At 41.0% G+C, this 19,106-nt stretch overlaps 1 protein-coding gene across 6 annotated transcripts in view; it reads right to left on the minus strand.

Annotated features, from left to right (window-relative positions):
- The window catches only part of SEMA6A (semaphorin 6A), a 115,599-nt gene that overhangs the window by 46,445 nt on the left and 50,048 nt on the right, over positions 1-19,106 (minus strand). For all 6 annotated transcript variants that reach the window (XM_052777346.1, XM_052777345.1, XM_052777343.1 and 3 more), the window contains exons 2-9: positions 17,725-17,862; positions 14,933-15,050; positions 9,705-9,765; positions 8,151-8,213; positions 7,192-7,293; positions 4,288-4,378; positions 1,215-1,334; positions 74-162 (exon numbers count right to left, since the gene is read on the minus strand). In XM_052777346.1, the coding sequence (XP_052633306.1) occupies positions 74-162; positions 1,215-1,334; positions 4,288-4,378; positions 7,192-7,293; positions 8,151-8,213; positions 9,705-9,765; positions 14,933-15,050; positions 17,725-17,824 (744 nt within the window). In that variant the 5' untranslated portion in view covers positions 17,825-17,862. The remainder of the gene's footprint in view (positions 1-73; positions 163-1,214; positions 1,335-4,287; positions 4,379-7,191; positions 7,294-8,150; positions 8,214-9,704; positions 9,766-14,932; positions 15,051-17,724; positions 17,863-19,106) is intronic.

The raw sequence follows: 19,106 nt of genomic DNA on the forward strand, positions 1-19,106 counted from the left end.
GGTCCAAGAATAGCATATGTTTTCCTCCTCTTGAATCTGACAAAGTCATTCAAGGCAATGTTTTTGCCCTTACCTTTCCCATGCTGTTGTACTCCACTGCTATTTCCCGGAAGAAGAAGTAAATGTAATTGCCATAGTCCACTGCCTGGACAAAGTATGGTTCTAGAAAGAAAACCCAGGCATCCTATTTAGGCACCATGTACAGCATATAGCATGCAAAGAGAAGCCAAATACATTCACACTAAACATCCAAAGGTGAAATGCCCGCATTAGGCAAACTTGTTCAGTTTTCAGAACTAGCAACATCACCACCACAGAAGAATCACTGTCTGGGGACAGGACAGTTGGGGTCAAGTCTGTGCAACATCACTGCAAGGTAGTTGAGGGTTTGTCAATAACACATCTGCCCCGCGTTGTACGAGGAAAGGTAAAGAGGCAATATATAATGGTATGCCCAAGGGGTCCAAGCAGTGCTCTTTATGGCATGCAGGCTGTGTGTGGAGGGAATAACAAACGATGTAACTGTTTCTGCCCACACATGTCTATAGCAGCAAGCAAAGTGGGACAGCTAAAATCGACACCTGGCAAAACATTTCTGCATGCAGAAAAAGACTTCAAACTATGGCTTTGCTCACTGTTAAAATCACTCCAAATGCTAACTATTCATAACGCCTACATGAAGCTAAACAGCTCCGTTCTTAACAATGAGGGCATTTAGAGCACAGAAATTGCCTAATTCAATGGCAGCTGTACAATCCCTACGACCATAAAAGAAAGGCTTTGTGCAATATTCCCACAATTTTATTTTCATTGATGAATCTTAATGTTACAGGACAAGCCCTCTATACTTCATGAAGCCTTGACTGTTACCTAACACAGTGCTGGGGCAGGAATATTTTCAAACACAGCCCAAGCACACCGAGCCCTGCAAGTTCCAACCTTTATATCCAACAGCTGTAAACTGATGGATTTCAGCTTGGAAAGCTTGCTGGAATATATATTCTGATCTACCATGCTCATAGTTTCTGTCAGGTCCAGTAACTTGGGGTCAGGAGAAGAGGGAAGAGATAAACACATCAGTGTAAGTAAGAGATGCAATTTACTTTCTTCTTGCTGCCAGAAAGCGTTGGTGAAATGAAACGACAGAAAGGTCTGTCAGGAACCCAAGACTCTCATCAGAGATGCCACTTTTTTCATTTTGTTTGTTTATCTACCTTTCAACCACTTTGAGTCATGTTTAACTGTCCGCAGAGTTGGGCTGTCTCCAAGGCTCCGGTATATGACTGCATCTATTGCAAGGAAGTCGGTCACTGTGGCAGAATACAGCTTTCCCTCTGGGGAGGAAGGAAAGAAGAAACAAGAGGGGAGGAGCACTGGAAATAATATAATGGCCTTCTCTCATCAGTAAGATGAGATGGGGCAAACAAAATCATCATAATCTCCTTAGGAACACGGAAGGGAAAAAAATCCAGCTAGGTAAATGGGACTGAGCACTGAACAAGCAAGTCACCAGTTTTCAAAACGGTAGTTTCAGAGGGATGCTGTGGGAGAAGAAACCTTATGGTGTAATTCTTCTCCACTTTAGGTAGGTCATACTGAACTACCCTATCCAGTTTCCCTACACACGCCTCTGGTTCAATGCTCATAAATTCTGCCTATGTATGTGAGCAAAATAATTATGGGGAAGCCGTGACAGAACCGTTAGTTTTAACTGGGAGGGCAAACCAGGCAGGTCTTAGGGACTGTCAGCTAATTGACACTTATGCAAATTTCTCCCTTTGAGAGCACTTCTCCTCTGCCAAAGATCACTAGCAAAAAATTAAACAGCGTGCAGGGAGCTCAGGCGAAACAGGGATGCAAAGAGATGGAGGAGGATTGCCTGTCTATGTTTCTTTTCTACAATGTGTTTTAGGCATTTCCTGCATGAATTATGCATTCCTCTCTCTTGAAGAACCAGAGGACAAGCGGTAAGAAAGGGTCTACAAAATGGCACCCCAAGGACAACCAAAAGATGCAAAGCTATCAGTAAAAGCATGAGCTCCAACAACATTTTTAAATGCTAATCTGTTTGTGGGTCACGGTAACTGTACAGGGATGTTTTCATGTGTGAGACAGATCTTGGAACATGATGTCTGGTAGGAGCACAAGCACCGTGGTATGAGGACAGCAGCTTGTGTCTCTGTTGCGTCTACATAAAAATCAGAATGGCCTACATCTCCTTTGACAGAGATTATTTTGGGTGCTGGGCCTTGAAGGCGCCAGTGCTGAGAACATACCAAGGACAAAGCAGAGAGGCTTCTATTCGTCAAGCTCTCCTCATTGCACATACAGACAATGTTTAATTTCAGCTCAAGATTTAAAAATCAGACTGTTTGTTATTAGCAGGACTGTAGTCTTTGTTCTGAGTCCCACAATTCCCATCACTATTTGGCTCTTAAAAAATGGACTTTTTTTCCTTAGCAAAACCAGAAAAAAATAATTACAAAAAAAAGCAGATACTAAAACCAATTTTAAAATAGAATAAAAAGCTGAATTGTTTAGATATGGATGTCTGAACTCATGTTAATACAATCACACATTTATTTTCTTTCCTGCCAAGTTCCTGAAGACTATGTGACCAATTACAATTCGCACATATCAGCTGTAATAGCTACAGTCTGCAAGAAGAGCCATATTCATCTAAGTGCACCCAACAGACTCAGATGACCTGGATTAGTGCCCTAAACTGCTCTGAAACCATTTTTTGCTGCACTCTGAAAAGTTATCATGGGTATCAATATGTATGGCATATCAAACAGTGATTTTCTGAAGCTAGCAGATTTACAAGGTATATTCTACAAGAATTCACTTGAATAGTATCAAATTTATTCTGAATCATCATGAAAGATTATGATCACTTCTATAAATATTCTTTTTATTTTCAAATAAAGCGAGGAATTCTTCAGTGACAGAGTAGGAGTTATCTTACCAAACTTCAACTGAATGCAAGGTAAGTGTTTACATTAAGTTGGTCATAAATGCTTTCTTGGCTAGTATAGTGAGAAAGGCCCTTCTGAAAGGTCATTCAAACTGCCCTAAGGCTAGGGAATCTGAGACACATAGGGTAAAACTTTCTCTGAAGGTGTCTCTCTCTTTCCATCATTTATGAATTACCTGCTACAATCAGATAATTTCTACTTTATGTTCTTTTGACTGTAATTAAGAAATTACATACTACCACCATCATCATCACCATTATTTTTGAAAAAAAAAGGACTGATTTATTTACACTATAAAGAGTAAAAAAAAGAAAAATAAAATTGCAACCTCCTATAAAATCTGTCCTTTGTGAGGCAGATGCCACCTCAAACACAGTAGTGCTTAATCAAGCCCTCTGGCTACAGACTCAGTTGAGAGTGGCTGAAACACTTGCCCTCTCTTAAATCTTCAAAGGAATAGCTAAAGTATTTCCATGTGAGCGCCCAGGCTCTGCTTTCTAGCATCACACCTGCTGAAGAGGACTGGCATTATCATAAGTGGCTTCTGTATTATCTTTACCACCTATTTTACAGCCAAATCTAAGAAAAGATAGGCAAGGTTTACACTAAGAGAAGTTCAATAAAGAAACAATTTAATCAGGAATTCATGAAGAGAAGTACCAAAATACCACATAATCAACAGCCCAAATTAACCCCATTAATAAGCACTCATTTTTTTTTTACCTATTGTAGTAGAAATCAGTTAACTGTATTCTGCTGCATGCAGCATAAATCATTATTAACCAACACACTTCTCTCCTTTGTCTACAACAGCTGGTAACACCACATTGAGATGTTTTCTGCTTGAAAATAAAATCACCTTCCCTTTCCTTCTAGATCTAGAAAAGGGCACATCACAGCATGTTCCCTAGCTTCCTTTTATTATGAAGATTACCTTAAGCTTACAGTTGTTAAAGAGCATATCCTGCCTGCTCCTCATTAAAGTTCACTCAAGCCTTGACTTCCCTTGACTTTCGCAGAAGCTGGATGCAGCCAGAAATGGTGCCTCACACTGGTCTGGCATCATATTATCACGAATCCAGGAAATACTGAACCAGGAAACTGAGGCTTCAGGTAATGTTTATGATAGTGAAGTCAATCCCAGAGAAGGGAAGGCTTCCATGCTAGTGACTCATGCCTCCTATTTTTAGCCATTATTCACTCCCTTGGCCACCTTTTAGATTTTGGCATTCTGGACTCAAGAGACACAGTGCTATGGTGAGCCTGGCTGCAGGAACAGAAAGAAAAAAGTTTATCTCCGTCACTTTACCTGCAAACAATGCAACATTGGCATGCTTTGCATCATAGGGACACCTGGCCATTCCACTGAATTCATCTCCCAGGAACTCCAAGGTATCCATCTGAAAAATGAAAGGGAGCTCCTCAGATAGAGAAACAAAACTTCTTATCCAGGATGAGGCTTATGACAGTGTTTCTTCTTTTCTGGGCAGAGAGGAAGGTCCTTTCTCTAACTGTGCTCCTGACTATGAATTAAAAACCTGACAAAAATCATGGTGTTAAATAAAATCAGTCTGAAGAAAACGTATCCAATAAGTCAGTCATTCTTTTGCAGCTAATCACTCTTACCCCGACACATTTTACAAAAGTCTTCAGTCTATATTTTATCTATACACAAGCTTCCTGTTGAACTACAGCAGGCTATGTGGTCTGTGGTTCTGGCAGAGATTCAAAATTTATCCTCAACAGTGATCCAACAGAAGCGCTCTTATACACAGAAAAGACTGCAAGCCACAGCAGTCAGAACAACACTAGGACAATTATCTGTGTGTGCATTTTTCTCCCCAAAGTCCGGAGATCCTTCTTGCTCTAGTCTCAACAGTGGTGCTCTCTTCCTTGATTTGCATACTCAGAAGGATGCTCTCCAAGTCTTACTGTATCAGTTGAGTCTGTGTCAGGGAGAAATCCTCTTACCATCAGGCAAGAATTAATCTGTGCAGGAATTGTAAAATCTGAGGCTTAAGTGTAACTCCTGGGAAATAAGTTCACCCGGGCACTGATAATGATACAAATACACAGATCAACTTTACGCTAAGTTCAGGAGGGTTTAGTGAGCTACAGGGGAAAGGTACAGCTCTTACCTCTTTAAGATTCTTATACCACCGTATTTTGGGAATAAGAGTCTTTCTAGCATATTCAAGTAACTTGAGCAGCTCATACTGTATAAATCACATACAGTACAGGTTCACAGAGCATGAAAAATAAGACACCCAGCACCATCAACTACTCCAATCAACTTTTCGCTTGTATGTTACAGCACCCAAGTCCTCCAGTGGACGATTTGTTATTATTTGTTTTCTGTCATGTATCCTTCCTGTCAAAATCCACTCTGAAGGGAATTAGTTGTGTTTACTCAAGGACTGAAAAGCATTTCACATGATAGTGAGAGGAAACGAGTTACAGCCCTGAGCAACTTTCACTGCACTGAGCCCCACACCCCAGGCTGATCAACACTTCCATTGTTAGAGTGAAGGGACAGCCCTGTTTTCTGTTCGGCACATCTTTTGTGCTCTCTCTATATAATGCAGAAATACATGGAGCAAAAGCCAGGTCAGGTGTTGGAGACCTGCTGCTGCCTCCCAGAGGTATCACTATCCAGCCCCTGCAGCTCAGCAACTGGTGAGGCAGTCTGCAGAGGCCATGCATCCATCAAAGGGAATGAAACACCTGCAGTAAGGATAAGGAGGGTGATTTATATCCCTCACATCAGGATGCCAAGGAAATCTGTATTTGTATTAAAAGACCTATAGCTTTCTAGCAAGTGGACTGGTTGAGATTTGTTAGCCACATTAATGGTATTGAGAGCTAAAAATGGACAAACTGTGCTGGAAGACTAAAACCAGCACTGAGAACGAGAAGCTTTGTTGCATGCTAGGAGCAGGATGCAAGGAAAATAGGAAAAGAAGAAATGGCTGTTAATAGAACAGCTATCTGTACCACACAGTTTGCAAGCCACAGGCTTGTATTTTTATTCAGATCTGATTATTCCTCCACAGACTGAAAGAAAAGACTGCCCTGAACTTCTCTCCTGTGTTTCCTAGACTATAGCCATCACAGTGGCTAAACAAGGTAAAGCAGCATTGCAGAAAGAGCAAGGAAGAGCAGCAGTCACAGCAAATACCACTAAGGCAGTTGTTTCCCTGGATGTTAATGTCTTTATTCTGTTTTTTACAATAACTCTGAAACCAATGACATGAATGAGAATTGTGCTGTGACTTTATCAGAAGCAGCACTAGCAAGCTGTTTTCTTTTTCCTAAAGAAGGATGAGAAACAACCTGTTGGACATAACAGTGCCTGGAAAAGAAGAGTCTGGATCTCAAGAGCCTAAGCAAATCAATTTCAAAGCTACTCCAGAGACATCCACTGTTGGGGGTTATATCAGATTATACTGGTGCAAGCCTGAGAAAATGGGAAATATTTGAATAAATGGGCCCTGTTAAAATGCGGATAACAGGGACACAGTATGTCGAAGGAAGAAATTGGGGTCAAGGAATTAATGTCAAGTGTCTATGGACCAGCACAGTTTTCTACACTGCTCTAAATAATGTTTTGGCTTTGCAGATCCCCAGCTAGTGAGGAACACATCACCTTCCTTCTGTACCTTTCCCTGTGGAGATCTGCTGTCAATCACTTTTACAGCATACAATGCCATAGGACCTCCACAGCTTCCATATCTGTGGGGTCCCCAACACTAATCTTCTCAGCTTTTTCTGTGCTAAGCCCTCAAGCATCTTGAGAACTGGCTTTGGGATTGAGAACAGTACAATAGAGACATTTAAAACATGCTGCCCCAGAGGTAATCCTCAGCATCAGTCTATGACTTGATGTGGGTTCAGTGAACAAGCTGAGAAACTTTCTGAGGAGTGACTACATCCCCAAGCCGGGGTCTGAAGGATTCTGCACCTATGGAGGGCAATGTAAAGTGGCAATAAACTCTTGACATGCAGGAGTTGCAAAGAAGTAGGTAATCTATGCAAGCAGTCCTCAGAAATCCACTCAACATTGAGGTCTGTAGCACTGAAGTGAGTCAGGATAAATGCTACAGAGTTGAATGATGCACTGTTGAATGACAACCTCATGCTGTTGCCAGCATAGTCACAATAAATCCAACAGAAAGACAAGGCATAAAGGAAATCCCATAAACAGATCACATACCTTGTAGTTCCTGCAAGAAGGGTTGAATGCATTTGTTCCACAGATAAACAGTGTATCCTCATTTCTTTTTAGGAGAACCTTAATAAAATTATGACATTCATCCTGAAGAAAAATAATAAAAAGTATTTTAACTACTGCATTTTGGGTGTCTGGTTTTATTTTTATGCCACGATATTTCATCGTCAGGTTTAAAATGAAATTGGCTGGTAGCCACTGTGATATTCTGGGCTTTATTTCAACTATGTTTAACTGACAATGAGCAAGACGCAACTGATTTATATTCTAGTGGATTAAAAATGGTTACAAAGAACTGAAGATACGATATTCATATTACAGCTCAGATTTTTCTATTGTTCACATAGGCGAATTTTGTTTGAAGGCTGTTGCTTTCCTCATGAGTGAAAAATCTGATCTTCTCATCTATCTTGCTGTAAGACAGTAGCATCACCAGTGCAATGTATTGGCATAAAGCATCTGTAACTAGAAGGGGAAGCAGGTGTAGAGAATCAAAGAGTCTGCATTTAATTCTGATACCACTTGTGCTAGTCATAGGTTACAGTAGGGTGAAATTGGTGTGAGAAACAGTCCTTCTATAACTGTACACATTCATGCTTTCTGATGCTTTACACAAACTTCTCGGTAAATTCTTGCAGGAGGATGGACAGCAGCACTTAGCTTTTGAGGCAGTAGTAAGCAAAATCAGTACACTAAGCATTATGTCCAAAATCCTCAGTGCTTTAAGTATTTCAGGATATTGCTGTGGCTCCTGTCATAATGTTTTACCACATTAAAAGTAAACTATTTTTGCAAATTAAAGCCTTCAGTAAGTTGATGAAAAAAAGCAATTATTGGCGAGAAGTGAATGGCATGATCCATTCCACATCACAGCCAGCAGCCTGGGATAATAGTGAAGCAACTAAACTAAAGTGGCAGATGCAGAAGAAACGAAAATTGCCTACCTTATGTTTTCCCTTCATTCTGCATGTGTCTACATCAGCTTGTCTAGATTTCCATGTCAATTTCTGCAAGGATCAAGAAAGAAATCAATTAGAGCCCAGAGGTTGTTGCATTTGATTTCAGAAGTAGAAGCCCCTTAGGGGAGAATAGCTGTTGAACATATATTTATTGAAAGCTTTCTGCACCCTTTCTCCATGATTAATTCACCACAACAATGAAAGATCAGTGATGTGGAGCATTCACTTAATTTTGTGTTGCCATCTATTCATTAGACTAGAAACCTATCCTTTCTTTTTAAAGCCTAAACCAATGTAATTCAGCAATAAGCCAACTTTCAAAAATATGTGCACTTTTCTTAAAAGTAGTAGATGCTCTCTTCTTTTGATTTGAATTTCTTCTGCACATAAGAATAAACATTTATGGACTATAAGCCCTAACTGGATTCTAAATGAAATATGTATTCTAGAAGACAACATTTTAGATTAGCAAAGAAATTAAATTCAGGTAATTCTTATCACTTCAATTCAGCTAAGAGGCTCAGAGAGCCCTCCACCTATCAAGACACCGCTGACTTTATCTGCTAACATTCTTTCTCCAGAATATCCAGCCTGGATATTTTTGCGGTGAGTTTCAGGAGTGGTCAAATGTGGTAGGCTGATTAATTATAATAAAACTTTATTTAAAACACATGGCCTAAGATAGTAACACCTTAGACTCTATTGCCACAATAGTCCTGACAGTGTTTGCCACCAGTAAACTAAGGCACAGTGCATTCATGAAGTGCTCCACATTGAAAGAGTAACCATGGATGTTTATTTGCTTTACAAGCCTGTGCCCTCACTTTTTGATGAGCAGTTGGGCATAAGCTCATCTTCAGTATCTTTCATAGTTATAATGAAACGCTCTCTCCTCCTACAGTGGAATTCATCCAATGCCCAAATTCATATGAACTTCTGCTGGACCAAGGCTGTGTTTGGCACATATTACACAATGTGAATGCAATGCAAAGGAGCTGACAAGAGGTTATTTCTAGTATGTTTATGTTAATACAAAAAATGGTAATGCAGACAAAGCTCCTCTTAGTTTGAATGTAACTTCCCATGGAGATAATGTGAATACATCTACAAAGTGGTGTTATAATAAGATTTTATTTAGTGAGTACTTGCATGAGTGAATAAAATTTGTGTGCATGAAAATATGTAAACACCACTTGCTTTTTATGATGAAAGTTTCTGTATACTTAATTGGGATAGCATAGCTGTTATAGAAAACTGCTGAATATAAATGAATAGATGTTTGACAGATGTTCCATCAGGGACCTCACTGTATTTAAGTACAGATTGCTTATCAGCCCAGCTAAATCACTTATCAGAAATTCACAGACGACATGATTGCTATTCTAGCTTTCCCCAAATATGATTAGCAATGCCATCTTACTTGCTTATTACAGTTTTTACAGCAGCACTCACAAGTTGTTTGAAACAATGTCATCTTCCTATTTATTTGAAGTTTGTTCTAGTGTCCTTGGTTTCTGGATGATGATAAAAGCTACTTACTTTGCTAAAATAAATTTCTTCTGTATGTGATGTGTCCATATCAACAGTATAAATATGGTCCCTGTAAACAAAGGCAAATGAATGCAAAGTCAAATGGAGTAGTCAGACAGTTCATTTTCTATGAAGAGAGCTATCTATCACAAGATAATCCATAATCCATTCAAAAAAAGATCACAGGTCTTACCAGGGAACATTACTGGCAGCATCACCTGCTTCTCCGAGAAAAGCACTTTCATGTATAAACTGTTTTCCTTCCCATTAAGAAAAAAGAAAAATGCTACAGAACTTCGAAGCAAGATTCTTTCCCAAAAGCAATTATTTGAACAAATGAGATTTTGGAAAGGCGATGAGCCTCATATAATTTCTGCTCTATAGGTCCTACAGCAGATGCCATGATCTAGCATGCAGATGTTTTTGCATATCCTGACATCAGCTGCAACAGCTCTTAGGCAGCCTTTGCCAGATTCCTGGGCTAGCAGTCAATGTGCCACATTTAGCCATTCAGGGTTAAAAAGAGGTTAATGCTTCTTTCTTTCTTTTTTTTTTTTTTTAAATTATGTGTCTAACCTCAGCTGTGATAATTTGATTGACAATATGGTAGGCAAAAGGCCGACAGCCACAAAACTATTCCCAGAAATCATTCTTTTCTTCACACACCAGTGGCCAAACTAAACTAAACTGTAAAATACTCTTCTGAAAAAAAGTTCACATTTCTTTCTTCCATTTACTTTCCTGTTTTCCTCAGAACCTGTCCCTCTCTACAATTAGCTGCCAATCTCTCCTTGGAAAGAGGAAATAGACTCAGCTACTCAGGTAAAGAGATATTTTTAAACATTCTCCTCTGTGTAAGCTGAGAACAAGGACATCTTTGTATGGAACCTAAAATTTGAAAAACCCACCAACCCACAATGCTGTCGCAACCACCACATCCAGTTGGGACTGAGCATCTCATTTTTCCTTGAAATAACACTGACTTTTTTCAAAATGCAGGAAGCTGTGCAGCTGGAGCATGATCCACAGCATTGGAGGGGTCTGCTAAAAGTAGGGTACAGACTGTTTCCAGTCTCTCAAGGTTAGCTTCATTTTATTGGGTTTTGGGGAAACAGTGCTAGTCTCTTAAATAAAGCAAACACAAAATACTACTGTAAGAGGAATAAGCAACACTTCTCTCACGTGGAGAAAAGAGGCAGCATTGTTGTGGGAACTGGCTTTTAAAAATCTACTGTCTGCCACGGCACTTGAGGCTGTTTGCTTTGTAAGATGCCAAACTGCGGAGCTGTGGGTTTTCTTCTCCTCCAGACTCTGTAAAACCAGAGCTGTCATTTACTTCCAAGATTAGTTTAATGCTTCAGTTTATTATTTGCCTGACTTTACTGGCAGAGCAGTGGTCAGGGTTGGTGCTTCACTAAAATTACCTATTAGCATGATACCAGCTTCAAAGATTACTGCACGGTTCCATTTTTATGTACATCACTCTTTGTTGCTGTCACTCCTACTATATAAAAGTGGGAACAAGACTTCTTGAATTGCAAATTAGGTGTGGCTGGAGCTCTAAAAACCTTCCAGCACAGCTCTTGATTTTAAGCATCAGTCTTGTTTTCCAGTGGTTATGATGCTTTCTTTTTAAACAAGACAATTAGAAAATATAGTGGTGGTACTCAGAATGAGTCTTGAGTTATTTAGTTGCACTCTCAATAAAACAACTCTCAGAGGACTTACTTTCTGGTTCAAGAAACCGCTCAAAGAAAACTCAGATGCTAAGTTACGGGATCATCTGAAAGAGGGTTAGTATCACGCAAATTACACAGCATTTTCTCATGCCGTTTGTGAAACATAGTTGCTGACAGTGTCATCAGCGAATGAAAGAGCTGTCAAATTCAGGGGAGAACTCTAACCACAGACAATGCAGGATTGTCCTTGCCCTCCTTTTCCCACTGCTGCCCAACTCCTACTATCTACTAGCTGTGGTATGTGTACAGCTCACTGCTAATTAAGTTATTCTAACACAAATTGACTTAATCCTAGGGCTTCCGTTTTTCCCACCTCCAGTCAGCAGAACCAAGTTTTGTTGCCATGGCATAATCTTGTGGAGGAAGGGAATTTAAATAATGCCACCGGCTGTGCATGACCCTTGGCCACTCAGTGCATGTCTGGAAATGTGTAACTGCAAATGAGGAGGGAGCCATCCTGATTCCTCGTGGGCTCAATAAACCATTTCGTACATACACATGAGGGGAGGCAGATAATGTGAACAAAAGCTGCCACCATACAAGACAATGGGAGGAGGAGACATGGCAAACTTAGAAAAGGGGGTGTGTGCATGGGTGTGGGTAAGTGTGAGAGAGGCAGCGAGGGAGTACCCTTCCCACCAGGAGCGAGAAAACAGAGCTGGCCCTTTGCAGACGGCAAGCCAGATATTCGGACAGTATGGGCTTCATGGGCTTCAGCTGAGTTATTCTAATTTACATTGGCTGGATATCTCTGCCTGATAACATGAAATAAAGCCTTTCTGAAGCAACACAAAATTTTATTTGGTAATAGCTAATACAAGAGTCATGTACCCCATACGACAAAATAAGCAACTGACAGACAGAAATTTTGTTTTATGCCAGTAGCTCAGTAATAAAGTGTTAGCAGTTCTCAAATCTGACTTTGTCCGCTCCTGCACACAGAAACTGTCTGCAAAGTAAACACTGGATTTTCTAAAACAAGCAAACAAACAAAACCACGCAACCCAAACCCAACAACCCCAAAATAAAACCTCTCAATGTTTAATAATTTGTTTTGATTGCTTTTCAGATAATTGGGTACAAACATAAACTTAGCATCACTATATTTCAATGTCTAAAAAAACCAGCATGAAAGCAACATCTGATATGATAGCTAAGGGATTTATGTTAGCTACAGTTTTCAATGAATCTTGTCACAAAACTCTGAGAAACACCTTTGACTGTGTACACGTTTGCTTCAGTCTCTAGATTTACTACTACCTCTAAAGGAAATGAGGTATTGCAGTTACAAACTTTCATTCACACTAGTTATCAAAGGATGACTCATTTTCTGAAGTTTATTACTTAAAGATAAAAATGACCTTTGAATTTTAACTTGTATCACATAGGTTTCTCAGCCCAGGGATTTTATTCAGTAACATGTGGAGGGGGAAAAGAATATGTCAAAGAGTTTTTAAGTTATCAAAGGAAAAAAGTATAAGAAGATTTTTTTGTGCTTGTGTAAGTACAAAACAGACCAGGTCTTTATTCTTTTTTGTAGGTCACAAGACCCTAGGAATATATAAGCACTCTCATTGTAGTAAACTGTTTTATACAAATATATAGCCACATAATATGTAAGAATGCATATTCAAATACCAGTACATATACTATTCCCCAAATATTAGCATTCTTTATCTAATTTGTGCACACAGTGGTTTCATATCCCAAAATGTTTCACTGGGTTTTTCTGCTGTAATGCCAGTTGCTGGGGCACTGCACCAGTCTAATTGCGTCACTCTCAGTCTGGGAACAAACTATGAATACAGCAGAGCAAAATCCACAAAGCGGATTTACCACCTTCCAACTGCAAATGATTTCCTAATTTAAAGCAAAACAAATAAGGAAAGCAAAGGGAACTCAGCCATGAAAAGGAGGAAATCCTGCCACCACCTTTCAAACCCCTTCAGCCTGCTCCCCCGCCTTGCTCATTATCACACTAAATGCAGCAAAAATACTAATCCCCAAGCTCAGGCAAAGTGCAGGGAGGCCTTGCTGTGGGGTTGCCTGCACTTTCTGCCCTACAACCAACACCACCACAGCTCCGATGGAAGGATGCATGCTCTTTGTCCAGACTTCACGTAAGGGCTTGGCATGAGTGAGAACCCAGAGCTCCGCCACCCAGACCCCATACAAACTGGTGTATACGAGAAGCCCAAAGAAGCCATGCTTTGCCATTACAGCTGCAATGCCTGGGTAGGGGAATGGGTAGAATTGTGCTCTTCTAGCAGCCAGGGACACGACTAGGTAAAAACGGCATTCGGTGACTTTGCTGGTGTAGCGCAGCTGATCGATTACTTGGTGCCGAGTGGAGATCAACAGACAGATCTCCACCACAGGACACATCTGACCACCCAGAAGACGGAGAGTGTCTGTTTGAGAAGAAAGCCAGGCAGCTCCCGAAGGCTGCCAAGGGCTTTGCGGACAGGGCTGGTAGTGAGAAGCTGCCTGTTCAGCAGCTGTTCCCTCTCACCTCCTGGCCATCCCACCCACCACCTCTCCCATCTGCATGAACAGCCTGGCTCTCTGTGGCACACGCAGAAGGGTGTGTATTTCTCCAGTGGAGGAGAAGGACCAGAAAACATGCAGGAAACAAGCTGCTACCAGAGGGGCAGCTTGCAGGGAGGTCCCAGACAGGATCTGGGTGCAAGAGCTCCTAAACTGGACTACCCACCCTTGCTAATTTGGACCCTTCTTGCTTTCATGCTGCATCCATCAGGTAATTCCCACTCTAAGATCGTCAATCTCCTTTGCTAACAACAGACAGGGAGAGGAAGTGTTAATGGCTGAGCTGTGCCAAGTTGGCAGCTGTATAAATCGGTATAGCTCCACTGAAGCTGATGGTGCCACGCTGAGCTATGCAAACTAAATGGGTGGCTTTAAATGCAATTTTTATAAAAAGGTATGTGCTTGTATCTGCACAGTATAGCTCTCCAAAAAAATCCAGACACCAAATTCAATTAACCTTGCTGAGTACATTGAAAGAAGAGCAGCAAACATGTTTGCCTCTTTTTTGTCTTAAGATATTAAAAACATGGCTAAGCCAGCAACATTACAGTTTAATAACTCTTATCTGAACATGCATTTGTGCACCATCAGACTCATTCTCTAAAATATGTTATTAATGGTGTGCACGAACAAAATTAGAGGATGAGAATGGACTCTCTCCTCTGTGGGGCTAAACAATTTCTCTGGCAACTTCGCTTTTGCCAGACTCAAAGGGAGGGAGAGGTGCGTACTCCTGAAAGGCCTGGCTCAGCACCTTGCAAAACTGAACCTTAGTTGACCGACTAACAAGGTTTCCAATATGTCTTACTAAGAGCCTGCAAAGCTCTCTCTGAATGTGAGAAAATCCTAAAAATAATGTGTCCGGCAGAGAACAACTCTGAATATCCCTCATCTTCTCCTTCCTCCTCTGAAAGCAGCAAGGGAAGAGTAGCAAAGTAGGGGACTACTGACCTAGCAGCAACGTAGAGGGTCCTGTTCATGACCATGACCAGCTGGATGTCCAGCCGGTGCCTCTGCGTGGTGTTCCGCCCTGGTTTGTGACCCACAAACACTGGATACTGTCTTGTATCTGCGGGAAGGGAAAAAAAGATCCAGGGTCAAAAGAGAATCGCAAACTGAAACAGTGATAACATGGAGCACCATGGACCCCAGCTATAGCCAAACCCTGTGGTTTCTGTTCTGCTCTGGCAGCACAGCCTGGAGTTGGAAGGCACGAGCATAGAGGGCTGGAGAGTTCTATAAGTTTACAGTCTTTGCAGCTGCAAAGGAGAAAGTCATGACGTTTGTAGAAGACAAAAATTGTGAGGTTTTTTTAGAGCGTAAAGCTGTTCTGGAGCTCTTGGCACACAGGTACACAGCACTTTCTCACAGTTTTTCTTTCACTGGTTGCAGAGCTTAAATGTTTGCTCCTGGCTGCCAAAGTGTGTCTAGCAGGACAAAGCTGTTTCACAGTGGCCCATCAATCACCACAATGACTGGACTGGTAGTGGTTAAAGCAAAAGACTTGGCTCTCCTTGATTCAAACTGCCAGCTCCCTGGGTTTCCTACAGAATTGGACTGCCGTTGTAGAACAGCTGTGGGGATTTCTGAGAAACAGTGGGAAACGACCACTTGGACTTTATAAAATGAAAGTCACTGCGTATTATTTTGGCAACCAGTCTGATACTCCAGTTCTGGCAACTGGACAACAATACTGACTGGAAGCCCTGTACTGAGCTTATGCTATCAACAAGTCAGCTTTCCCTCCCACTCTACAAGTCAGCAAGAGCATTTATTCACTGTGTTCCCATAATTTTTTTGGTGAGACCTCAGCATACATGGGGTGTGCTGCTGCTCCCCAGATGATCTGTGTGTACAACCTGTAACAACGGCGAACGCTTCTGACCAAGTGCCACCTTGCTGTTAGACTTCATATGTACATGTGATCATGACATCTAGATGCACAAACTAGGGAGCTAGTTAAGTAAACAAAATGACAGATGACAGCAGAGGATAAACCTCTGATGAGCACCATCATCAATGCAGAACTGCTGCATGTGCATGTTATACAGAGCTGACTAGCATCTAGCTATGCCTAAGCCTTTTCCTCATTAATATGCTTTCCCAGAAACCTGGAGCTGTTTGAGGGAGTCTATTTCTCCAGAAACTCATCTACTGCTTTAGTGTTTTCAGCTGTTTTCCTCTAAAAGTATTTTCCCTATTAAGCTTGGTCAAAGTATTGATTCACAGCATGGCTTCAGCAAAGCACCTGAGAGTGCCATGTGTCAGAAAGCCTGGTGATAAAACTGGATAGGAACAGGAACTTCCCTGCAAACCAGATGCTGAAAACTCCTGGAGAAACAAATTAGGACAGCCCAGGCAGGATTTACGTTCAGAAGCTTAATCCTTCTGACCAAGTCCTACATGCAAAATGCCAAGTTGAACCGTCAGGCTGTTCTCTGTCCAGTACCGTTTCCTCTGTAACTCATGGATCTAGCATGAGCCGGGGGCCTGTACATTCATGTGCACTTCAGCATGCCATGCTGCAGAGGAAAAAGTTATCCCATGTTCCACTGCTCCAAAAGCATCAAGACTGGCTATTTCTGCATTAGCAAGGACAGTTAGCATCACCCCTCTGGAGGGTGAAAATGTTGGTGCTGAAGACCCGGTGGTCACACTAGACATGTTTTAGCAGGGTTTGCTTCAGAGCAGTGCTGCCCTGTTCTTGTATCCCAGATGCCTATTAGCATTTGGAGCACATCAAGTGTGCCCCTGGGGTCTGTCTTTCAGCTTGCTGTTACCCAAGACAGACAAGTTTACGGGTGCCAGGGCCACCCCAAAGCACAGTAAGCAAGGACAATCGAGAGATTCAGTTTAAAATCAAATTCCTGACCCAAAGTAAGCTTAAACATAACCCTACTCATTGCTGACTTGCTACTCCTTAGCATACTTTTACAGACCCAGGCGCCAAAGACTTCCTTTTAAACATCTGAACCTTTGGGAATTCGGAAGCCTTTTCTTTGCAGTAATCATAATTGAGCTGAGGTAAATGTGAAAGAATCAGTTATGCTAAGCCTGACTTGCACGGTGAAATGCACAGAAAGCTTTCCACCTGTTTTGCCAGCAAATCTCAATACTAATTTGCAGCTGTCTGTGTTACCCTAGATTTTGGAGAGTTTGCCAATTACTGCTAGTAAGAAAGAAGACAGATTCTGTTACAAAAGATTCTTTGTCTTGATTTGGTTTTCAGCTACATTTCCAGCTCAGCAAAAAATGCCTAATGCTAAAGCTGAATCCATCAGAGTTTAAAGAAGTTCAGTTATTTGTGTTAGATCAACAAAGTATGTTTTCAGAGCTCGGTTTAGTGTGCTATGGTTGAAACTCTGAAGTGCTTCACTGGTTATCCAGAACTATATTTTCACAAGTCAGGTGAGGTCACTTTGATTATGGGGCAGAGCGGAGAGAAGGCTTCCTTCCTTTGCTGCTGGATAGAGGAAGATAATTGGTTTGATCATGCTACTGAAGTGTCTCTGTTTCAGGAGAAAGGATGTGGTTTTGGAAGATCAAGGAGTTTACCACCCAGTAGTCATAAGTTAATGTGAAAATGTCATGTTCCTATATTAGTATCTGAGAACATAAATTGCCTGATGTGGAAGACATCAAGAAAAACAACTTTATTCATTGCAACAGTAACAAAATACTGTTGATTTGAAGTCCCCTGATCAGTATTAAGCAAATGAAGTCCTCTGGCCTCTTATACTTACAGTTGCCATGCGAAATACTGATCGGCTCAGAATCTTCTGGGAAACCAGCCCCAGCAAAGTGTAGCAGTATGAAATATAGCAGCAAGGCTTCTGACCTCATAGTAGTTCAGCTGTGAGGCTTCACTTCTTCACTTCACCCTGTGGAAGACAAACAAGGGCTTAAGCACGTTCTGTCTATGCAGTTTTAACGACTGCATACAGAAAGCTAAAAAGAGTCAATGGGAAGTAGAGGGAGATTTCCTTCTCCTCAAGCCTCTCACCATACCTGAGGAGGTATGTCACGTTTCTCAGAAGAGACTGCCCTACCAGACCAGTTTCCCTTTAGCCCATGCCCCAGCAGTGCCACGTCTTGCTTGAGGGTAGACTGAAGTATCTGTGAGTTATGAAGAATTTTCTGCCTCAGCTGCTTTTATGCAATAAAGAAACTTTGTCTCCTGCACTGATGGACAGCTAAGAAGAGTTTTCCGGGAAATATTTTGTTTTCCCCTTCTTTCATTTACATAATTAGATGATGACACAATGACACACACCATAAATAAAAAAACCACACCACATTATTCTGGTTAAAAAGAGATTAAGGGTTATACTACAGGACTGATTCATACCCTGCAGAGTTGTGAATCAAGTGAAGAAACACTGAGAGAGCTTGATGGAGCATGCAGTGCATGTCATTGGGCTTTACCATAAAAATATGTACCCATAGATTTAGGTGCCATAAAACCGATACTACAACTTGTGATAAAATAAAGGAGAAAAGAACTGTCTAAAACCAGTGTTTTTTTCCCTGTGTTCCACTGACGCATTCACTCATTCACATTTCATGTACAAAAATATCCCTAAATCTTGAAGATAAAAGGAACCACAGGGGCCATTGGATACAGTGAAAAAAACCAGCACATAATACAGTAAATAGCTCATAATTCCCAGGCAAATTTCACAGAGACGCTGATCTGCAGGGGAAATCAGTGTAAAAGTGGGGTTTTCTTTTCATCCCTTCCAGAGTTTCAAACCTTTGATGCCGCCTGCCAAAGACTCCTTTTGAACAAAGCTATTTTACAGTAGTCTGTCAGTCATTCAAGATTTATGGGCAGAAAGTCAAACTTCATAACCTACATAGTCTTTGAAACTTAATTTGGCAAACAAAGTGCTAACTTGCTCTTCTGCAACACCATTTAATATTAGATACCTATGTCTCCTTTCTTGATGCCAAAAAAACCATTAACAAGTCTTGAGTGTTGCATTTTCAGTTGTAATTTCACAGACACAGCTGATTCCTCATCTTTTACCCAGTTTGAAAATGTCACAATAATTAACTTGCCTTATCAGATACTTGCTTTCAACTAAAATTTCAGCTCCTATAACTGGATTGGAATAGAGACTCT

The sequence above is a fragment of the Harpia harpyja genome, chromosome Z (assembly GCF_026419915.1).
Source record: "Harpia harpyja isolate bHarHar1 chromosome Z, bHarHar1 primary haplotype, whole genome shotgun sequence".
Classification (NCBI taxonomy): Eukaryota; Metazoa; Chordata; class Aves; order Accipitriformes; family Accipitridae; genus Harpia; species Harpia harpyja.